Source organism: Bombina bombina, chromosome 7, assembly GCF_027579735.1.
Source record: "Bombina bombina isolate aBomBom1 chromosome 7, aBomBom1.pri, whole genome shotgun sequence".
NCBI lineage: Eukaryota > Metazoa > Chordata > Amphibia > Anura > Bombinatoridae > Bombina > Bombina bombina.
Window position 1 is genome coordinate 272,826,125 of NC_069505.1, and position 15,679 is coordinate 272,841,803.

Consider the following 15,679-nt stretch of genomic DNA (forward strand, 5'->3'; position numbering starts at 1 on the left):
AAGGAGAACAACCAGAGCCAAGTGAAGACACCAGTTTACCAACAAAATGGTACCAGTTTATCAATGTTTTTTTTAATTTCTTTAGTACTGCATGTACTGACTTTTGTTATAGGGACATAATACCCATATACTAAATCACTTGCAAGTGATGCAGCGTAACTGTAAAAAGCTGACAAGAACATCTCTATGTAAAAAAGATAGTTTACCACAACATTTCTTCAGCTTACAGTGATCTTCAAACCATTATTCTTCAGATACTGTCAGCTGCATGATAAAAACAAAACACAACAGTAGCTAATCCACTTTATCAATTCTGATGTCACACTTTGTTTTACTGTGATCTCCTGAGATTTCACTGAAATCTCATGAGATTTCATAGTAAACTTCCTTAAACCGAGGAGAGAAATAACATTAATGTGCCTGCACATGCCTGATGCATGTTCCCTTGCAAGTCTTGGGACTAGAATCCTGATTGGCTGCTTAGAGTCCATTTACAGTGGGATGTGGCTACTGAGGATTTTTTTTTTCCTAGTCCGCTTTTTACAGCTATGATGCATCACTTTCAAGGGCTTTTTTGGGTATAATGTCCCTTTTAATTGTATGTATTTATATTGGCTATTACAGTTTATTCATTGTATTCTTCCTTTAGTGTTACACACTGGAAAACGCTGGTTTATAATATGCCCAGTTGCAGAAAGTCCCAGTGCAGCAGTAAATACAGTGCCACCAACGTCTCTGACAGCGCCGCAGCAGATTGATACTAAAGGTAATTTTTACCGATTTCTTTCCTTGTTGTTTTTTTATTATTATTAATGCCGTTTAATGCAAAAACATCACTATTTTTTTTTTTATTAAAAGGGACACTGAGGTCAAAATATTTTACCCTTTAAAAATTCGTATTAGCATATAATTTTAAACCACTTCCAATTTACTTCTAAGATAAAATTTGCTTTATTTTCTTGGTTTCCTTTGTTGAAGAAATGGTTTTACTAAAGGAACAATGTTTCATATTCATTTTAACTGCAACAATAAATAAAAAATGTCCTTCCCTGTACGTTTTTATATGTGAGCATAGAACATTAGGGACTTATTTGCTAGACCCTTTTGTTGAGATAAATCTCTGTCAAACATCTTGTAATTCTTTCTTTATGCTACTCTCATTATTCTTTCTATATTAAGACACCATTTGGTACTTTTTTTTTGTTTTATGTTAAAATTAGTAGATGTGTTACTTAAAGTGACATGAAACCCTGAATTTTTAGCCACCAATAAGCAAGCGTAACCCAGTTTCTGAACCAAAAATGGGACAGCTCCTAAGCTGTCAAAGAACAAAGAAAAATTGATAAAAGGAGTAAATTAGAAAGTTGTTTAAAATTGCATGCTCTATCTGAATCCTGAAAGAAAAAAAAAAACTTGGATTTAGTTCCCATTAAACTGTGTTAACCCCTTTTTCTGGATTAAACACATAGTTAAATGCAAGCAACCGTGCAATGATAATGTGCAATAAGAAAGGCTGTAATGTGTAAGAGTATGTTAAGTCCATTTTTAAATGTATCCAAGTAATAGTTTGAACCTTTCATTTAAAAAGTGAATGTTGTTACCCGTTTCTTACAGATAAAATTGAGCCTGAAGATAATCAGCAAGTGGGTTCTGCAGAAGTGGATAAATCTGATCTTTCAGTTGGCCAAGCCAATTTGGCCGATAGTTATGACACTACCACAATTCCAGCTTCTATGACACAGTCATCGTCGACAATCTCCTCGTTTGATATACAGACTCAAACTGAATTTTCTATATCAACTCTACCAGAATCTCTCTCATTCTCTCTCGTAGAGAATGTGAATGTTGTTGGATCAACCGTTTTACAAACTGTTTTGGAGGTAGACCTTAATGCTGCAGAAATCGATGCTCCTTTACAAGTGTCATCTTGTGAATCTCCAACACCTATAAGAACAGAATCTATATTGAAGCAAGTAGAGAGTGTTTGTAATTCACCTTTGGCTTCCATATCTTGCATCCCAAGCTTAACTGAAACCTTGAAACCTGAAGATGTTTCGAAGATAGGTCTACCACTCAATATTTCTCAGGAAAAGGTTCTAGAACTCCAGTCTGAGCAGAATGAGTTATATGAATCTGATATTAGTCCAGTTATATCGAATGAAGTGTTGCAAAATATGTGTTTGAATACCTTAGACATTCAGTCAAATGCGGTTCAAGGTGCAACAACAACAACCTCTCAACCAGGTCTTCAAAATCAGACTCAGTCTTTAAGTTTATCAGCTGGGAATTCGAATCTACAGCAGTCCAGCATAACAGAATCTGATGGCGAAGGTCCACCCAGAGTTGAGTTTTCTTGTGATACTATTAAAAGCTTGGATGAAAAACTACGTACGTTGTTGTACCAGGAGTATACTACTCCTAACCAGCCTGCAGGGACACCTGAAAACTCATTTGGTCTAGGAAATGCAGGGGATGGTTTCCACCTTCAACTGGAAAATGGTGAAATTAACCCAGACTGCAAACATATCTTCAAGTCTTTCTCTGCTCCAGGAGACCAAACATTTTCAAATGATCTAATTGGTAGTAACGAGGAATCAAGTGTTCATGACTTGCAAAACCAAAAAGTAAGTCCAATAAATATCTTTTCATAAAACAAATACATTTTGCTCAACAGAATTGTAACTATATTTATGTTTAAATATTTTTATTATTATTATAAAAATTCTTGATCATATACAATATAGAAAGAATTTAGGAATAAGCTTGATAACATTAACATATAACAGATCCAACATGTCTGGTATGTCCCCAGTTCCTCATATATATCTTAATACACTTCATATTGCCAGGGGGCACATTGTTGAATGGATAGGGTCAGGGGTCGAGTTACTGATCCAGTAGTACCATATTTTCGGAAATGAAGCCCTGTTGTTTAAGGTGTCCACTGCAGATTCATGCATAGTATAAGTGTAGGACATTTTATTATGTATTTCTGACCATGGAGGGGAGCCTACCTTCCAATACTTAGCAATGCAGACCCTTGTCACTGTACATAGTATTCTAATGAATGTGTTAATATATTTATGGAATTTATCTATGCGTTCGTGTAACAGTGCCTGTTGAATAGTAAGAGTGATCTCTTCTTCCAGCAGTTGACTAAGAAGAGTGGAGAGTTTCTGCCAAATCCTCTGAATCCCTCCACAGTCCCACCATATATGTCTATATGACCCTAGCTCACCACATCCTCTATAACATAAATTACTACCGTTTAGCTGCATTTGGGCTGTCCTCATTGGTATAAGATACCATCTAAATATGGTCTTCATGACATTTTCTTTTAGATCCATGCTAATTAATCCCTTATCAGCCCCTTGGATCATTTCCTCCCATTCCGGTACTCCTTTAATTATATTCAGATCTTTCTCCCATGCCCTTATTACCAAGGATTTGGTTCTGTCCGGAGGTGTCTGTAGTGTTATGTATATTCTCGAAATGTTGTGTTTGGTCCTAGCCAAGCCTGCGCCACACTTCTCTAACACTGTAGGCTGCCCACTTATTGATTTTTTTAAGAAAGGCATGTAGGGAGGAGCGCAATTGGAGATAAAGGTACCAATGGAGTTTTATGGGTGCAAGTTTTGCCTGTATCTGGGTGAAGGGAGTAACTGTCCCCCCTTCACTACGTCCGCCACCCTATAGAGCCCCTTGTTTTCCCATTTGGCAGCCACCCTGCGAGAGTCGTCTGCTAAAAAGCATCTAATTGAGGTCAGTAAAGAATATTCAGGAAACAAGTCTGTTCTCTTAAGTGTCTGAATCCAGATCTTTGTAGTCAGGTCTGAAGTGTATGCTTGAGTATGCGTCTTAACTGGGGGATTAGGATGTATGTCCCACAAGATTGAATCTCTCTCTTCCCATCCTCCTAACTCCATCTCTAGAAACACCCAGGTAGCTTCTTCTGATCTCCTCATAAGGCAGGAGTCTTGAGCTACTCTAGCGGCCCTATAATATTCCAAAAGGTCTGGGGCACCCACTCCCCCGCAGCTCTGCTTCTGCAAATCACCTGTTTCGCTATTCTAGCCAATTTCGGTCCTCTTATAAAAGCTAATATGTCAGTCTGTATTTTAATAATATCTGCTTTGACCAGCCCAATGAGAAGGGCTCTAAAAAGATATAAAATATGCGGTAGCATGTTCATTTTGACATGCTACTCTCCCCATTCAAGAGAAACCACACGTTCGCCACTTCAGTAGGTCTTTTTTTAATTGATTAAGTAGCGGGGAGTAGTTATATTTTATAGGAGTTGCATCTGAACTGGGAGGTTAATGCCTAAGTATTTGAGTGTTTTGGTAACCCAACGAAATTCAAAGTTAAGTTTGATTATTTTCCGTGTGTGTAAGGGGATGGCCACCGGGAGAAGTTAGTTTTTTTCCATATTTATTTTGTATCCCGATATATGTGAAAACTCGGTTAGCGTCTTGTTTAAATTAGGGAGTGATATAAGCGGTTTAGTAATGGTGAGTAGTATGTCATCCACAAATAAAGATATTTTTTATTCGGTTTGGGCCACCCGAATTCCCGATATGTCTGGATGTGCTCGAATTTTGGCCGCCAGTGGCTCAATACAAAGAGCAAATAGCAGGGGCGATAGAGGACACCCCTGTCTTGTCCCATTAAGTATGGGGAAGAGATTTGACCTATATCCTCCCGAAGTCACCTGAGCTCGCGGATTTGAGTATATTGCCTGTAAAGCAGTCATAAATGCATCAGCAAAACCCATCTCCCTCATGACCATAAGCATGCATTTCCAGTCTATTCTGTCGAATGCCTTCTCCGCATCCAGCAATAGGATCAGAGAAGGCGTTCGTGTACTCTCTAAATGGTGGATCAAATTAATCACTCGTCTTATGTTGTCTGGGGCCTCCCTATTCTGTATAAACCCCACTTGGTCAGGGTGGACCAGATGTGACATAATTGGTTTAAGGCGGTTGGCTAAGACCTTAGTAAAAATCTTAAGGTCCTGGTTGATTAAAGAGATGGGACGATAGTTTTGACATTTCTTATGGTCTTAATCTGGTTTGGGGATCACTACTATCTTTGCATCTAATAACTCCTGAGGGATAGGATTGCCCTCCATGATGAAGTTACAAAATTTAGTCAAGTGGGGAATCAGTGTGCTTTTGAAAAGTTTATAATATTCCCTCGGGAACCCATCGGGGCCAGCCGCCTTTCCTGGTTTCAAATCTTTAATGGCTCTTAAAATCTCTTCCGTAGATATCGGGGCATTAAGGACATCCCTCTGTTCTGTCGTGAGTGAAGTCAGTTTACAGTCACCTAAGAATTTCCTTGTTTGAATCATTGTTTCAGTGTTGTGAATCACCTTTTCCTCGTCGTAAAGTTTGCCGTAGAAGTTTGCGAAAGTGTTAACTATTTCCTGGGGATGGGAGGTCAAGTCCCCTTTATCCATCTCTACCGAAAGTATAGCCGACGCTCTGCATCTCTACCTGATTTTATGCACCATAAATCTATCTGGCTTGTTTGCAAATATGAAGTAATGTGATTTAAGTCGCTGGGCTGCTCTTACTGCTTGCGAGTTTAATATTGTCGCTAGAGAGTGTTTTTTGTTTTGGAGGATTCGTAGCGTCACTGGGTTTCTAGTTAGCTTGTGTTGTCTCTCTAAGTCTTCAATGTCTTTGTGAAGCTGTTCTGTACGGGTTCTGTATTTTTTTATTAGTTTTAGCCTTAAGTTGAATTAATAATCCCCTCACCACTGCCTTATGAGCAGCCCATGAGTAGATTGGGTTTGTGGTTGAGTCAGTATTAATTGTCCAGAATTCTGTCATGGAACGTAATATATCATTATGATCTTGGTCGAGTTTTAACAGGGTGTTTATCATATGTCCAAGTCCTACATCTATTGATATCCCTTAGTCCCTCCAGGTCAACTGAAATTATAGAGTGGTCTGACCACACGCAAGCGTGTATACTCGAACTTCGTAGCATGGGTTGCAATATCTGACTCAGATATATGTAGTCAAGTCTAATGTATAAGTTATGCGCGGCTGAGTAAAAGGTGGTATCTGTGGTTGAACCATAAAGTGTGTGCCATGTGTCCATAAGAGTGTGTGGTGTAATTGAATCTTGTATTGCTTTAACAATGCGATTATGTCTATGATGTTTAGGAGTCAGCTTTTTACTTTGAGAGGGTTGAATTGGAGCCATGGTTATATTAAAATCCCCCGCTAAGATAATTTTAGTTTGTGACCAATCTGTCAAAAGGTGAGCAATGTGGGCAAAGAATACATGCTGGTTATCATTGGGGGCATAAACATTACTCAGTTTCATGAATGCGTCCTCTTACTATCAAATATCTACCCTCAGGGTCAGCCAGTGTGCTATTGTGAGAAAAGCCTACTGAGGAGTGAATTAAAATAGACACCCCACGGGTCTTATTGGGTGCAGTGGCATGGTAGTGTGTAGTAAAGTGTTTGGTCCAATACTTTGGTAAACTATCTTTAAGGAAATGTGTTTCCCGTAAAAACACCAGGTTAGCGATTAAGGTCCTATATTGGTTCATTGCCAATCTGCGCTTGATATCAGTTTTTAGGCCGTGAACATTATGGGACACTAATCTAATCTTAGCATTCATAGGCATATGTGGTGGTCTGCGTTATGTGCAATATGTGGAATATAAACATTCAACCCACAAAGCGAGTCATCTTACCCTAGGATCTTTGAGCTGATGTGATGTGCTGCATCTTGTGAGCCTTTATGTTGGAAGGACCGCTGAGGGGGGGGAGAAAAAAACAAGGAACAAATAAAACAACATTAAACAATTAACAGTTAATTGGTCCCCAACAGAGGGACAACTTAACAATGCCCGAAAGCATCTTAGTAAACATGTGGTTTCCACTTAACCTTAGGTATTGGGGAACAACTACTTGTCCCTTTTGAATGTCAATATGGTGAGCTTTGTGGCAGAGTGTGTCCATCTCCTGGCCAATCCATTCCAGTGACAGTAAGGAAATTGTCTGTCTATGGTAGTACATCGAGGATGTCCAGCTCAAGTAGACATCGAGGGCTACTCCCTCAACGTAGGCAGTCATAGGAAAAAAGTCAAGGTATCATACCTGTAAAAAGTCATGTTGAGGCTCTCAATCCCTATAGCTGTGGCTGATTGGACCCAGAAGGAAAGAGAAGAAGAGCAGAAGAAAAAACAAAACCGGGAAAAAAAAAGGCCTTTTCACGGTATCTCATCTCTGGTTTCCCTTACTTTTTGCTTCTTGTAACTGACCTTTTGCCAAGTCTTTTGGGTATTAGAGCTTGTGGAGTTACCCCTCCGTGATGTTGATGGGTGTTGCGGAGGATATTAGTTAACGGCCTCAATGAGCCTCTTCGCTGTAAGGTTCGCAGACTTAGGTCCTGAAAGAATTGCACTATGTTACCCTGGAACTTAAAAGTTGGGTTCTTTCTGAAGGCCTGTAGTATCTTTTCTTTATCAGGAAAGAAGGTCAGTTTAACTATCACATCCCTTGGGGTTATACCGTTTTTGGCTTTGGCTTTAAGAGCTCTTTGTGCTCTCTCCACATGGAATGTGTAGTCGGGAGCTGAACCTGTTATTTGCCTGAAAAGTTGCGCAATGTATGCTGGAATGTCCTTAGTTGCTACATCTTCTTGGATTCCCTTCAACCTAATATTATTTCGTCTGCTCCTGTTCTCTAAGTCTTCCATTTTGTCTTGTAAGTCCTGAAGAAGCTGTTGTTGATCAGATACTGTTTGTGTTATCTCATCTACATTTTCCACCATTGCATCTTTTTGGTCTTCCAATATGTCAATTCTATTGCCATATCCGTGAGATCAGATTTAATTTCAGCCAGGGCGGATGTCTGATGTATATATGGAATCTATCTTTCTCTTGTAAGGTGCATCCAGTCCACGGGTTCATCCATTACTTGTGGGATATTCTCCTTCCCAACAGGAAGCTACAAGAGGACACCCACAGCAGAGCTGTCTATATAGCTCCTCCCCTAACTGCCACCCCCAGTCATTCTCTTGCAACTCTTGACAAGATAGGAAGTATCAAGAGATATGTGGTGACTTAGTGTAGTTTTACCTTCAATCAAAAGTTTATTTTTAAACGGTACCGGCGTTGTACTGTTTTACTCTCAGGCAGAAATTAGAAGAAGAATCTGCCTGGAGGTCGATGATCTTAACGGTTTGTATCTAAGGTCCATTGCTGTTCTCACACATAACTGAAGAGTATGGGAAAGACTTCAGTTGGGGGAACGGTTTGCAGTTTACCTGCTTTGAGGTATGTTCAGTATATTTATTTCTAGTGAGATGATAAGATCTAGAAAATGCTGACAGAGCCTTGTATAATTGAGGTAAGCCTGATGCAGTGATTTAACGACTGGGATCATGCTTACAAAAAAGGGCAATATTCATGTTAATACTCATATTTCTTAGTGACAAAACGTTTACATGTTATATAGAAAGAACGTTTTTTCTCTGAGGGTGATAAATCGTTTTTTTGGGGGCCTAGTTTCCACATGGCTAGTCAGATACTCCTCCTAGGAGTATTTTCTTAAGGCCCTCTGACATAGAGTGCATGGTGGGAGGGGCCTATTTTCACGCTCTAGATGCGCAGTTCATATTCAGACTGAGACATCCAGCTTCCCTAAAGGAGTCCTCTGGCATCTGAGGACCACTATAGACAGCTTATTTCTTTTCTAAATCGTATTTGAGGGCAGGTAGGAGCCACAGCAGAGCTGTGGCAAGGTGTTTAACGGTTTATTAATGTTTTTCAAATCATGTTTGGGGCCTAAAGGGTTAATCATCCATTTGCAAGTGGGTGCAATGCTGCTTTAGTCCCTTATACACACTGTAAAAATTTCGAAGAGTTTACTACTTTTTAACACTGTTTTGCAGTTTTGTTTTTTTTTCTCTTAAAGGCACAGTACCGTTTTTATTTAATTGCTGTTTCACATTTATTAAAGTGTTTTCCAAGGGTTACAAGGAAAGCGAGACAGCTCTGGGGCTAGAACAAATACAGAGCTTTCTGACGCTTTAGTAGCTATGTCCGATATACCCTCACAATGCTCCGAAGCCGTGGCAAGGAGTTGCTATATGAGGGTGAGATTTCAGATTCAGGGAAGACGTTACTTCAGTCCGATTCTGAAATGACAGCCTTTAAATTTAAGCTAGAACACCTCCGCTTATTGCTCAGGGAGGTTTTAGCGACTCTGGATGACTGTGACCCCATTGTAGTTCCAGAGAAATTGTGTAAAATGGACAAATACTTTGCAGTGCCTGTTTACACTGATGTTTTTCCAGTCCCTAAGAGGTTTTCAGAAATTATTACTAAGGAATGGGATAGACCAGGTGTTCCGTTCTCTCCCCCTCCTGCTTTTAAAAAGATGTTTCCCATAGATGCCGCAACACGGGACTCGTGGCAGACAGTCCCTAAGGTGGAGGGTGCTGTTTCTACCCTAGCTAAGCGTACAACTATCCCCGTCGAGGACAGTTGTGCTTTCTTAGATCCTATGGATAAAAAATTGGAGGGTCTCCTTAAGAAAATTTTTATCCATCAAGGCTTTATTCTCCAGCCTCTTGCATGCATTGCCCCAGTTACTGCTGCAGCGGCTTTTTGGTTTTAGTCCCTTGAGGAGGCTCTACTGGTTGAGACCCCGTTAGATGATATTTTAGACAGGATTAAAGCTCTCAAGTTAGCTAATTCCTTTATTTCTGACGCCGTTTTTCATCTAACCAAACTAACGGCTAAGAATTCAGGTTTTGCCATTCTGGCGCACAGGGCGCTATGGCTTAAGTCCTGGCCAGCAGACGTTACTTCAAAGTCTAAGCTTCTTAACATCCCCTTCTAAGGACAGACCCTATTCAGGCTGGGCCTGAAGGAGATCATTTCTGATATTATTGGAGGAAAAGGTCACGCCCTTCCTCAGGATAGGTCCAATAAATTAAGGACCAAACAGAATAATTTTAGTTCATTTCGAAACTTCAAGAGTGGCGCAGCTTCAGCTTCCTCTAATGCAAAACAAGAGGGAAATTTTGCCCAGTCCAAACCAGTCTGGAGACCGAACCAGGCTTGGAACAAGGGGAAGCAGGCCAAAAAAACCTGTTGCCGACTCTAAGACAGCATGAAGGAGTAGCCCCCAATCCGGGACCGGATCTAGTAGGGGGCAGACTTTCTCTCTTCGCCCAGGCTTGGGCAAGAGACGTCCAGGATCCCTGGGCATTAGAGATTGTTTCCCAGGGATATCTTCTGGACTTCAAAGCTTCATCTCCAAAGGGGAGATTTCATCTCTCACAATTATCTGTAAACCAGATAAAGAGAGAGGCATTCTTACGTTGTGTTCAAGACCTACTGGTTATGGGAGTGATCCACCCAGTTCCAAGGGAGGAACAGGGGCAGGGCTTCTATTCAAATCTGTTTATAGTTCCCAAAAAAGAGGGCACTTTCAGACCAATATTGGATCTCAAGATCCTAAACAAATTTCTCAGAGTCCCATCCTTCAAGATGGAGACTATCCGAACCATCCTCCCTATGATCCAGGAGGGTCAATATATGTCTACCGTGGACTTAAAGGATGCTTATCTCCACATTCCGATTCACAGAGATCATCATCAGTTCCTCAGGTTCACCTTCTTAGACAGGCATTACCAGTTTGTGGCTCTTCCCTTCGGGTTAGCCATGGCACCAAGAATCTAGGGTCCCTACTGGCGGTTCTAAGGCCACGGGGCATAGCTGTGGCTCCTTACCTAGACAACATTCTGATACAGGCGTCGACTTTTCAAATCACCAAGTCCCATACGGACATTGTTCTGGCCTTTCTGAGGTCTCATGGGTGGAAGGTGAACGAAGAAAAGAGTTCTCTCTCCCCTCTCACAAGAGTTTCGTTCCTAGGAACACTGATAGATTCAGTAGAAATGAAAATTTTTCTGACAGAGGTCAGGTTATCAAAGCTTCTAACTTCCTGCCGTGCTCTTCATTCCACCTCTCGGCCGTCAGTGGCTCAGTGTATGGAAGTAATCGGCCTAATGGTAGCGGCAATGGACATAGTTCCGTTTGCCCGCCTACATCTCAGACCACTGCAACTTTGCATGCTCAATCAGTGGAATGGGGACTACACAGATTTGTCCCCTCTTTTAAATCTGGATCAAGAGACCAGGGATTCTCTTCTCTGGTGGTTATCTCGGGTCCATCTGTCCAGGGGAATGAGTTTCCGCAGAGTGGACTATAGTGACGACAGATGCCAGCCTTCTGGGCTGGGGTTCAGTCTGGAACTCACTGAAGGCTCAGGGTTCGTGGACTCAGGAGGAAGCCTTCCTTCCGATAAACATCCTGGAACTGAGAGCGATATTCAATGCTCTTCAGGCTTAGCCTCAACTAGCTGTGGTCAGGTTCATCAGATTTCAGTCGGACTATATCACGACTGTAGCCTATATCAACCATCAGGGGGGAACAAGAAGCCCCCTGGCAATGTTGGAGGTTTCAAAGATAATTCTATGGGCAGAGGTTCACTCTTGCCATCTCTCAGCTATCCATATCCCAGGAGTAGAGAACTGGGAGGCGGATTTTCTAAGTCGGCAGACTTTTCATCCGGGGGAGTGGGAGCTCCATCCGGAGGTATTTGCCCAGCTGATTCAACTATGGGGCAAACCAGAACTGGATCTGATGGCATCTCGTCAGAACGCCAAGCTTCCTTGTTACGGGTCCAGGTCAAGGGATCCCCAGGCAGCGCTGATAGATGCTCTAGCAGTGCCCTGGTCCTTCAGCCTGGCTTATGTGTTCCCACCATTTCCTCTCCTCCCTCGTCTGATTGCCAAGATCAAGCAGGAGAGAGCTACGGTGATGTTGATAGCACCTGCGTGGCCACGCAGGACTTGGTATGCAGATCTGGTGGACATGTCATCCTTTCCACCATGGACTCTGCCGCTGAGGCAGGACCTTCTACTCCAAGGTCCATTCAAACATCCAAATCTAATTTCTCTGCGACTGACTGCTTGGAGATTGAACGCTTGATTTTATCAAAACGTGGTTTCTCCGAGTCAGTCGTTGATACCTTGATTCAGGCTCGAAAGCCTGTCACCAGGAAAATCATAAGATATGGTGTAAATATCTTCATTGGTGTGAATCCAAGGGTTACTCATGGAGTAAGGTCAGGATCCCTATGATATTATTCTTTCTCCAAAAAGGATTGGAGAAGGGATTGTCAGCTAGTTCCTTAAAGGGACAGATTTCTGCTCTGTCTATTCTTCTGCACAAGCGTCTGGCAGATGTTCCAGACGTTCAGGCGTTTTGTCAGGCTTTAGTTAGAATCAAGCCTGTGTTTAAACCTGTTGCTCTGCCATGGAGTTTAAATTTAGTTCTTAAAGTTCTTCAAGGGGTTCCGTTTGAACCTCTGCATTCCATAGATATCAAGCTTTTATCTTGGAAAGTTCTGTTTTTGGTAGCTATCTCTTCGGCTCGAAGAGTTTCAGAGTTATCTGCCTTACAGTGTGATTCCCCTTATCTGATCTTCCATGCAGATAAGGTAGTTTTGTGTACCAAACCTGGGTTTCTTCCTAAGGTGGTATCTAATAAGAATATCAATCAGGAGATTGTTGTTCCGTCACTGTGTCCTAATCCTTCTTCAAAGAAGGAACGTCTATTACACAATCTTGATGTGGTTCGTGCTTTAAAGTTTTAATTACAAGCTACTCTGGATTTTCGTCAAACATCTGCATTGTTTGTTGTCTACTCTGGACAGAGGAGAGGCCAAAAGGCTTCGGCATCTTTTTCTTTTTGGCTGAGAAGCATAATCCGTTTAGCTTATGAGACTGCTGGTCAGCAGCCTCCTGAAAGAATTACAGCTCATTCCACTAGAGCGGTAGCTTCCACATGGGCTTTTAAAAATGAGGCCTCTGTTGAACAGATTTGTAAGGCGGCGACTTGGTCTTCACTTCATACTTTTTTTAAATTCTACAAATTTGATACTTTTGCTTCCTCTGAGGCTATTTTTGGGAGAAAGGTTTTGCAGGCAGTGGTGCCTTCCGTTTAAGTTCCTGCCTTGTCCCTCCCTTCATCCGTGTTCTAAAGCTTTGGTATTGGTATCCCACAAGTAATGGTTGAACCCGTGGACTGGATACACCTTACAAGAGAAAACAAAATTTATGCTTACCTGATAAATTTCTTTCTCTTGTGGTGTATCCAGTCCACGGCTCGCCCTGTCACTTTAAGGCAGGTGTTTTTTATTTTTAAACTACAGTCACCACTGCACCCTATAGTTTCTCCTTTTTTCTTGCTTGTCTTCGGTCAAATGACTGGGGGTGGCAGTTAGGGGAGGAGCTATATAGACAACTCTGCTGTGGGTGTCCTCTTGCAGCTTCCTGTTGGGAAGGAGAATATCCCACAAGTAATGGATGAACCCGTGGACTGGATACACCACAAGAGAGAGAAATTTATCAGGTAAGCATAAATTTAGTTTTTCCCATAATTTTTCAAAGTTATCCGTTAGGTCTTTCTTGGATACTAAGTGTTGTAGATCCGCTTTGGTAATAGGGGACTGATTTTCAGCGGTTGGAGGTGAGAGTCGATCTGTTTCATCTCCCCCTGCCATGTCCTTGGTGACTTTAGATGGATGGGAAGCTTTGAAAAAAGAGGACACTGTAGAAGGTGTTTGGATTTGTTATTTTCTCCCCTTTCCCTCCTTTCTTGTAGTCATTATTTCACTGTAGCGGCTGCTGTGGCTGTAGAGAGCAGCCTATATTTGAGTCTTGCTGGGAATTGGTATCTGTGTTTTAAGGTAGACGAGATATCCCTGTACTCCCTCTCTCCTCTCTCCACCTCAGGATTTAGATATAAGAGAAAGGTAATCCCAGAAGTGGCTGTTTTCTTTCCTTTTCTTTTTTTTATCTCCCCCCCCCCCAGGCAGGGTTACTATTTCAAGAGGATTGAGGTAATTTCAAATAGTAGAAAGGCATGTGGCAGTGATTCTTCTTCATTTAAATGACATATACTGTTCTGCTGTGGCTCTTTGTAGCATGTGAAGAGACAAGTGTCCCCTCACTTTGCTTCCATCAATTACATATTGTCAAGTTGGAGTTAAGTGAGGAAACTGAATACAACACTAAACAGGTAGCTTAAGGAGTTGTTCAACAGTATAGTGGGTAGTCTTCTAAATGGTGTATAGGATCAATTTTGTAACTCCTATGTCGAGGGAGTCAGCCGTCAAATCTCCGGGGAAAACCGTTTGCACCCCTCTGTTGTAGTGACTTAGGTAGGGCTCAAGTCGGTGGGTGATCTAAATCCCAGCACACTCTCCCCAGGGAAGTTGCCTTCACAAGGCGATCACAGAGAGGGAGAGTGGGATATGACCCACCATCCACCGGGGCGGCAGGAAAGGGGGGGGGAGAGTGTGTTCCCCTAGGTCTGAGATCAAGCAATACAGTGCAAATTATCTAGCGTGTTCCTGGGATAACAATGGAAAATCCCTCAAGTTCTGGAGCTACAAAGTCTCTGTGAGCAGGCCCTGTAGTTGCGCAGTGAGAGTTATGTTTAAGTGTCCAGCTGCTGTGTAAGCTTTAGTTTCTGTTCATAGTTTAATATGGCGTGTTTCCCTTTTTGTAACTTTGTCTTAGTGTGCACTGTTATCTTTTAATGGTAGTGCTTGAAATCTGTGGGACCCAATGAATATCTTGCTTGTGTGGTTGACATAAAAAGTGAGAAATATACATTCAACTTGTCACTTTAAGATGCTGTCCCTTTAACTATAAGCCATAGACATACACAAGCCTAATTAGGAGCCCCCCAATGTGGTCTGCCACTGCTTCCACTATCCTTTCCCACCAGATACAGATTTTTGTAGTGGACCAGTCCTCCCCAGTAAAGTCGTTATATATTTATAAAATGCGAGGCTGTCCCCAAGATGGCGTCTTTTCGCGCCACTTGCCTCCTCTCTGCGCGGCTTAGACTATGGTGCAGCTCCCCAGCCCAGAATTCTCTAGTTTTGTCCATATAGGGTTACAAGTCAGGGGTTCTGATAGCAAGGTAGAACACACCGTGATTGCTGGCCTGTAGTTTAGGGTATGTGTTCTGTTAAGTGCGGCACAGAGGGATTAAAGATGGCGGATGTTCGCGCCCAAAAATGGTTGCGCACTTCAGAAGAGAGGCCCCTGCCGTTACCTGATACGTTCCCCACAGATGCGGCTCACAGTCCAGACCAGATCCGGTAAGCTCCCACAGAGGCAATGTCGCTAGTCCACAGATGGATCAGTTAAGGTGCTGACACTTCCGAGTGGCAAACAGGGACTGCAGTGTTCCAGGTTCCAAGGCCGACAGAAGTCTGACTTTCTCTTGCGAGAGCCTTAAATGACTCCGGAGCGGAGCAAAGAGTTGTTTGCCCCCAGAGCAAGGGTACCTCTGATATGAGCACTGGTCTCCGGTAATGGAGTGGTGAGTTCTCGGAGGTAACTTTCTCCAGTGAAGAGCGTAGGGTAGAAAGAGGAGAGAAACAAGATGTTGAGACAGTCTCACTGTGTTATGTGTCTCCAAAAGTCTTTAACAATGCTCAATCCTCCTTACTTGCTTAATTAAATTTATGTATTGGGCTCAATCTATGTAATAATTTAAAATATAGCAGGGAGCTCACTCCAGAGACGTCTTTTCTGCTTGACAGCTAGCTCCGCC

At 42.1% G+C, this 15,679-nt stretch overlaps 1 protein-coding gene across 1 annotated transcript in view; it reads left to right on the top strand.

The window, feature by feature from the left end:
• The window catches only part of WNK2 (WNK lysine deficient protein kinase 2), a 331,019-nt gene that overhangs the window by 207,613 nt on the left and 107,727 nt on the right, over positions 1–15,679 (top strand). Inside the window, exons 18-20 of the mRNA XM_053720758.1 lie at positions 4–49; positions 650–766; positions 1,615–2,624. Coding sequence (XP_053576733.1) covers positions 4–49; positions 650–766; positions 1,615–2,624 — 1,173 coding nt within the window. The remainder of the gene's footprint in view (positions 1–3; positions 50–649; positions 767–1,614; positions 2,625–15,679) is intronic.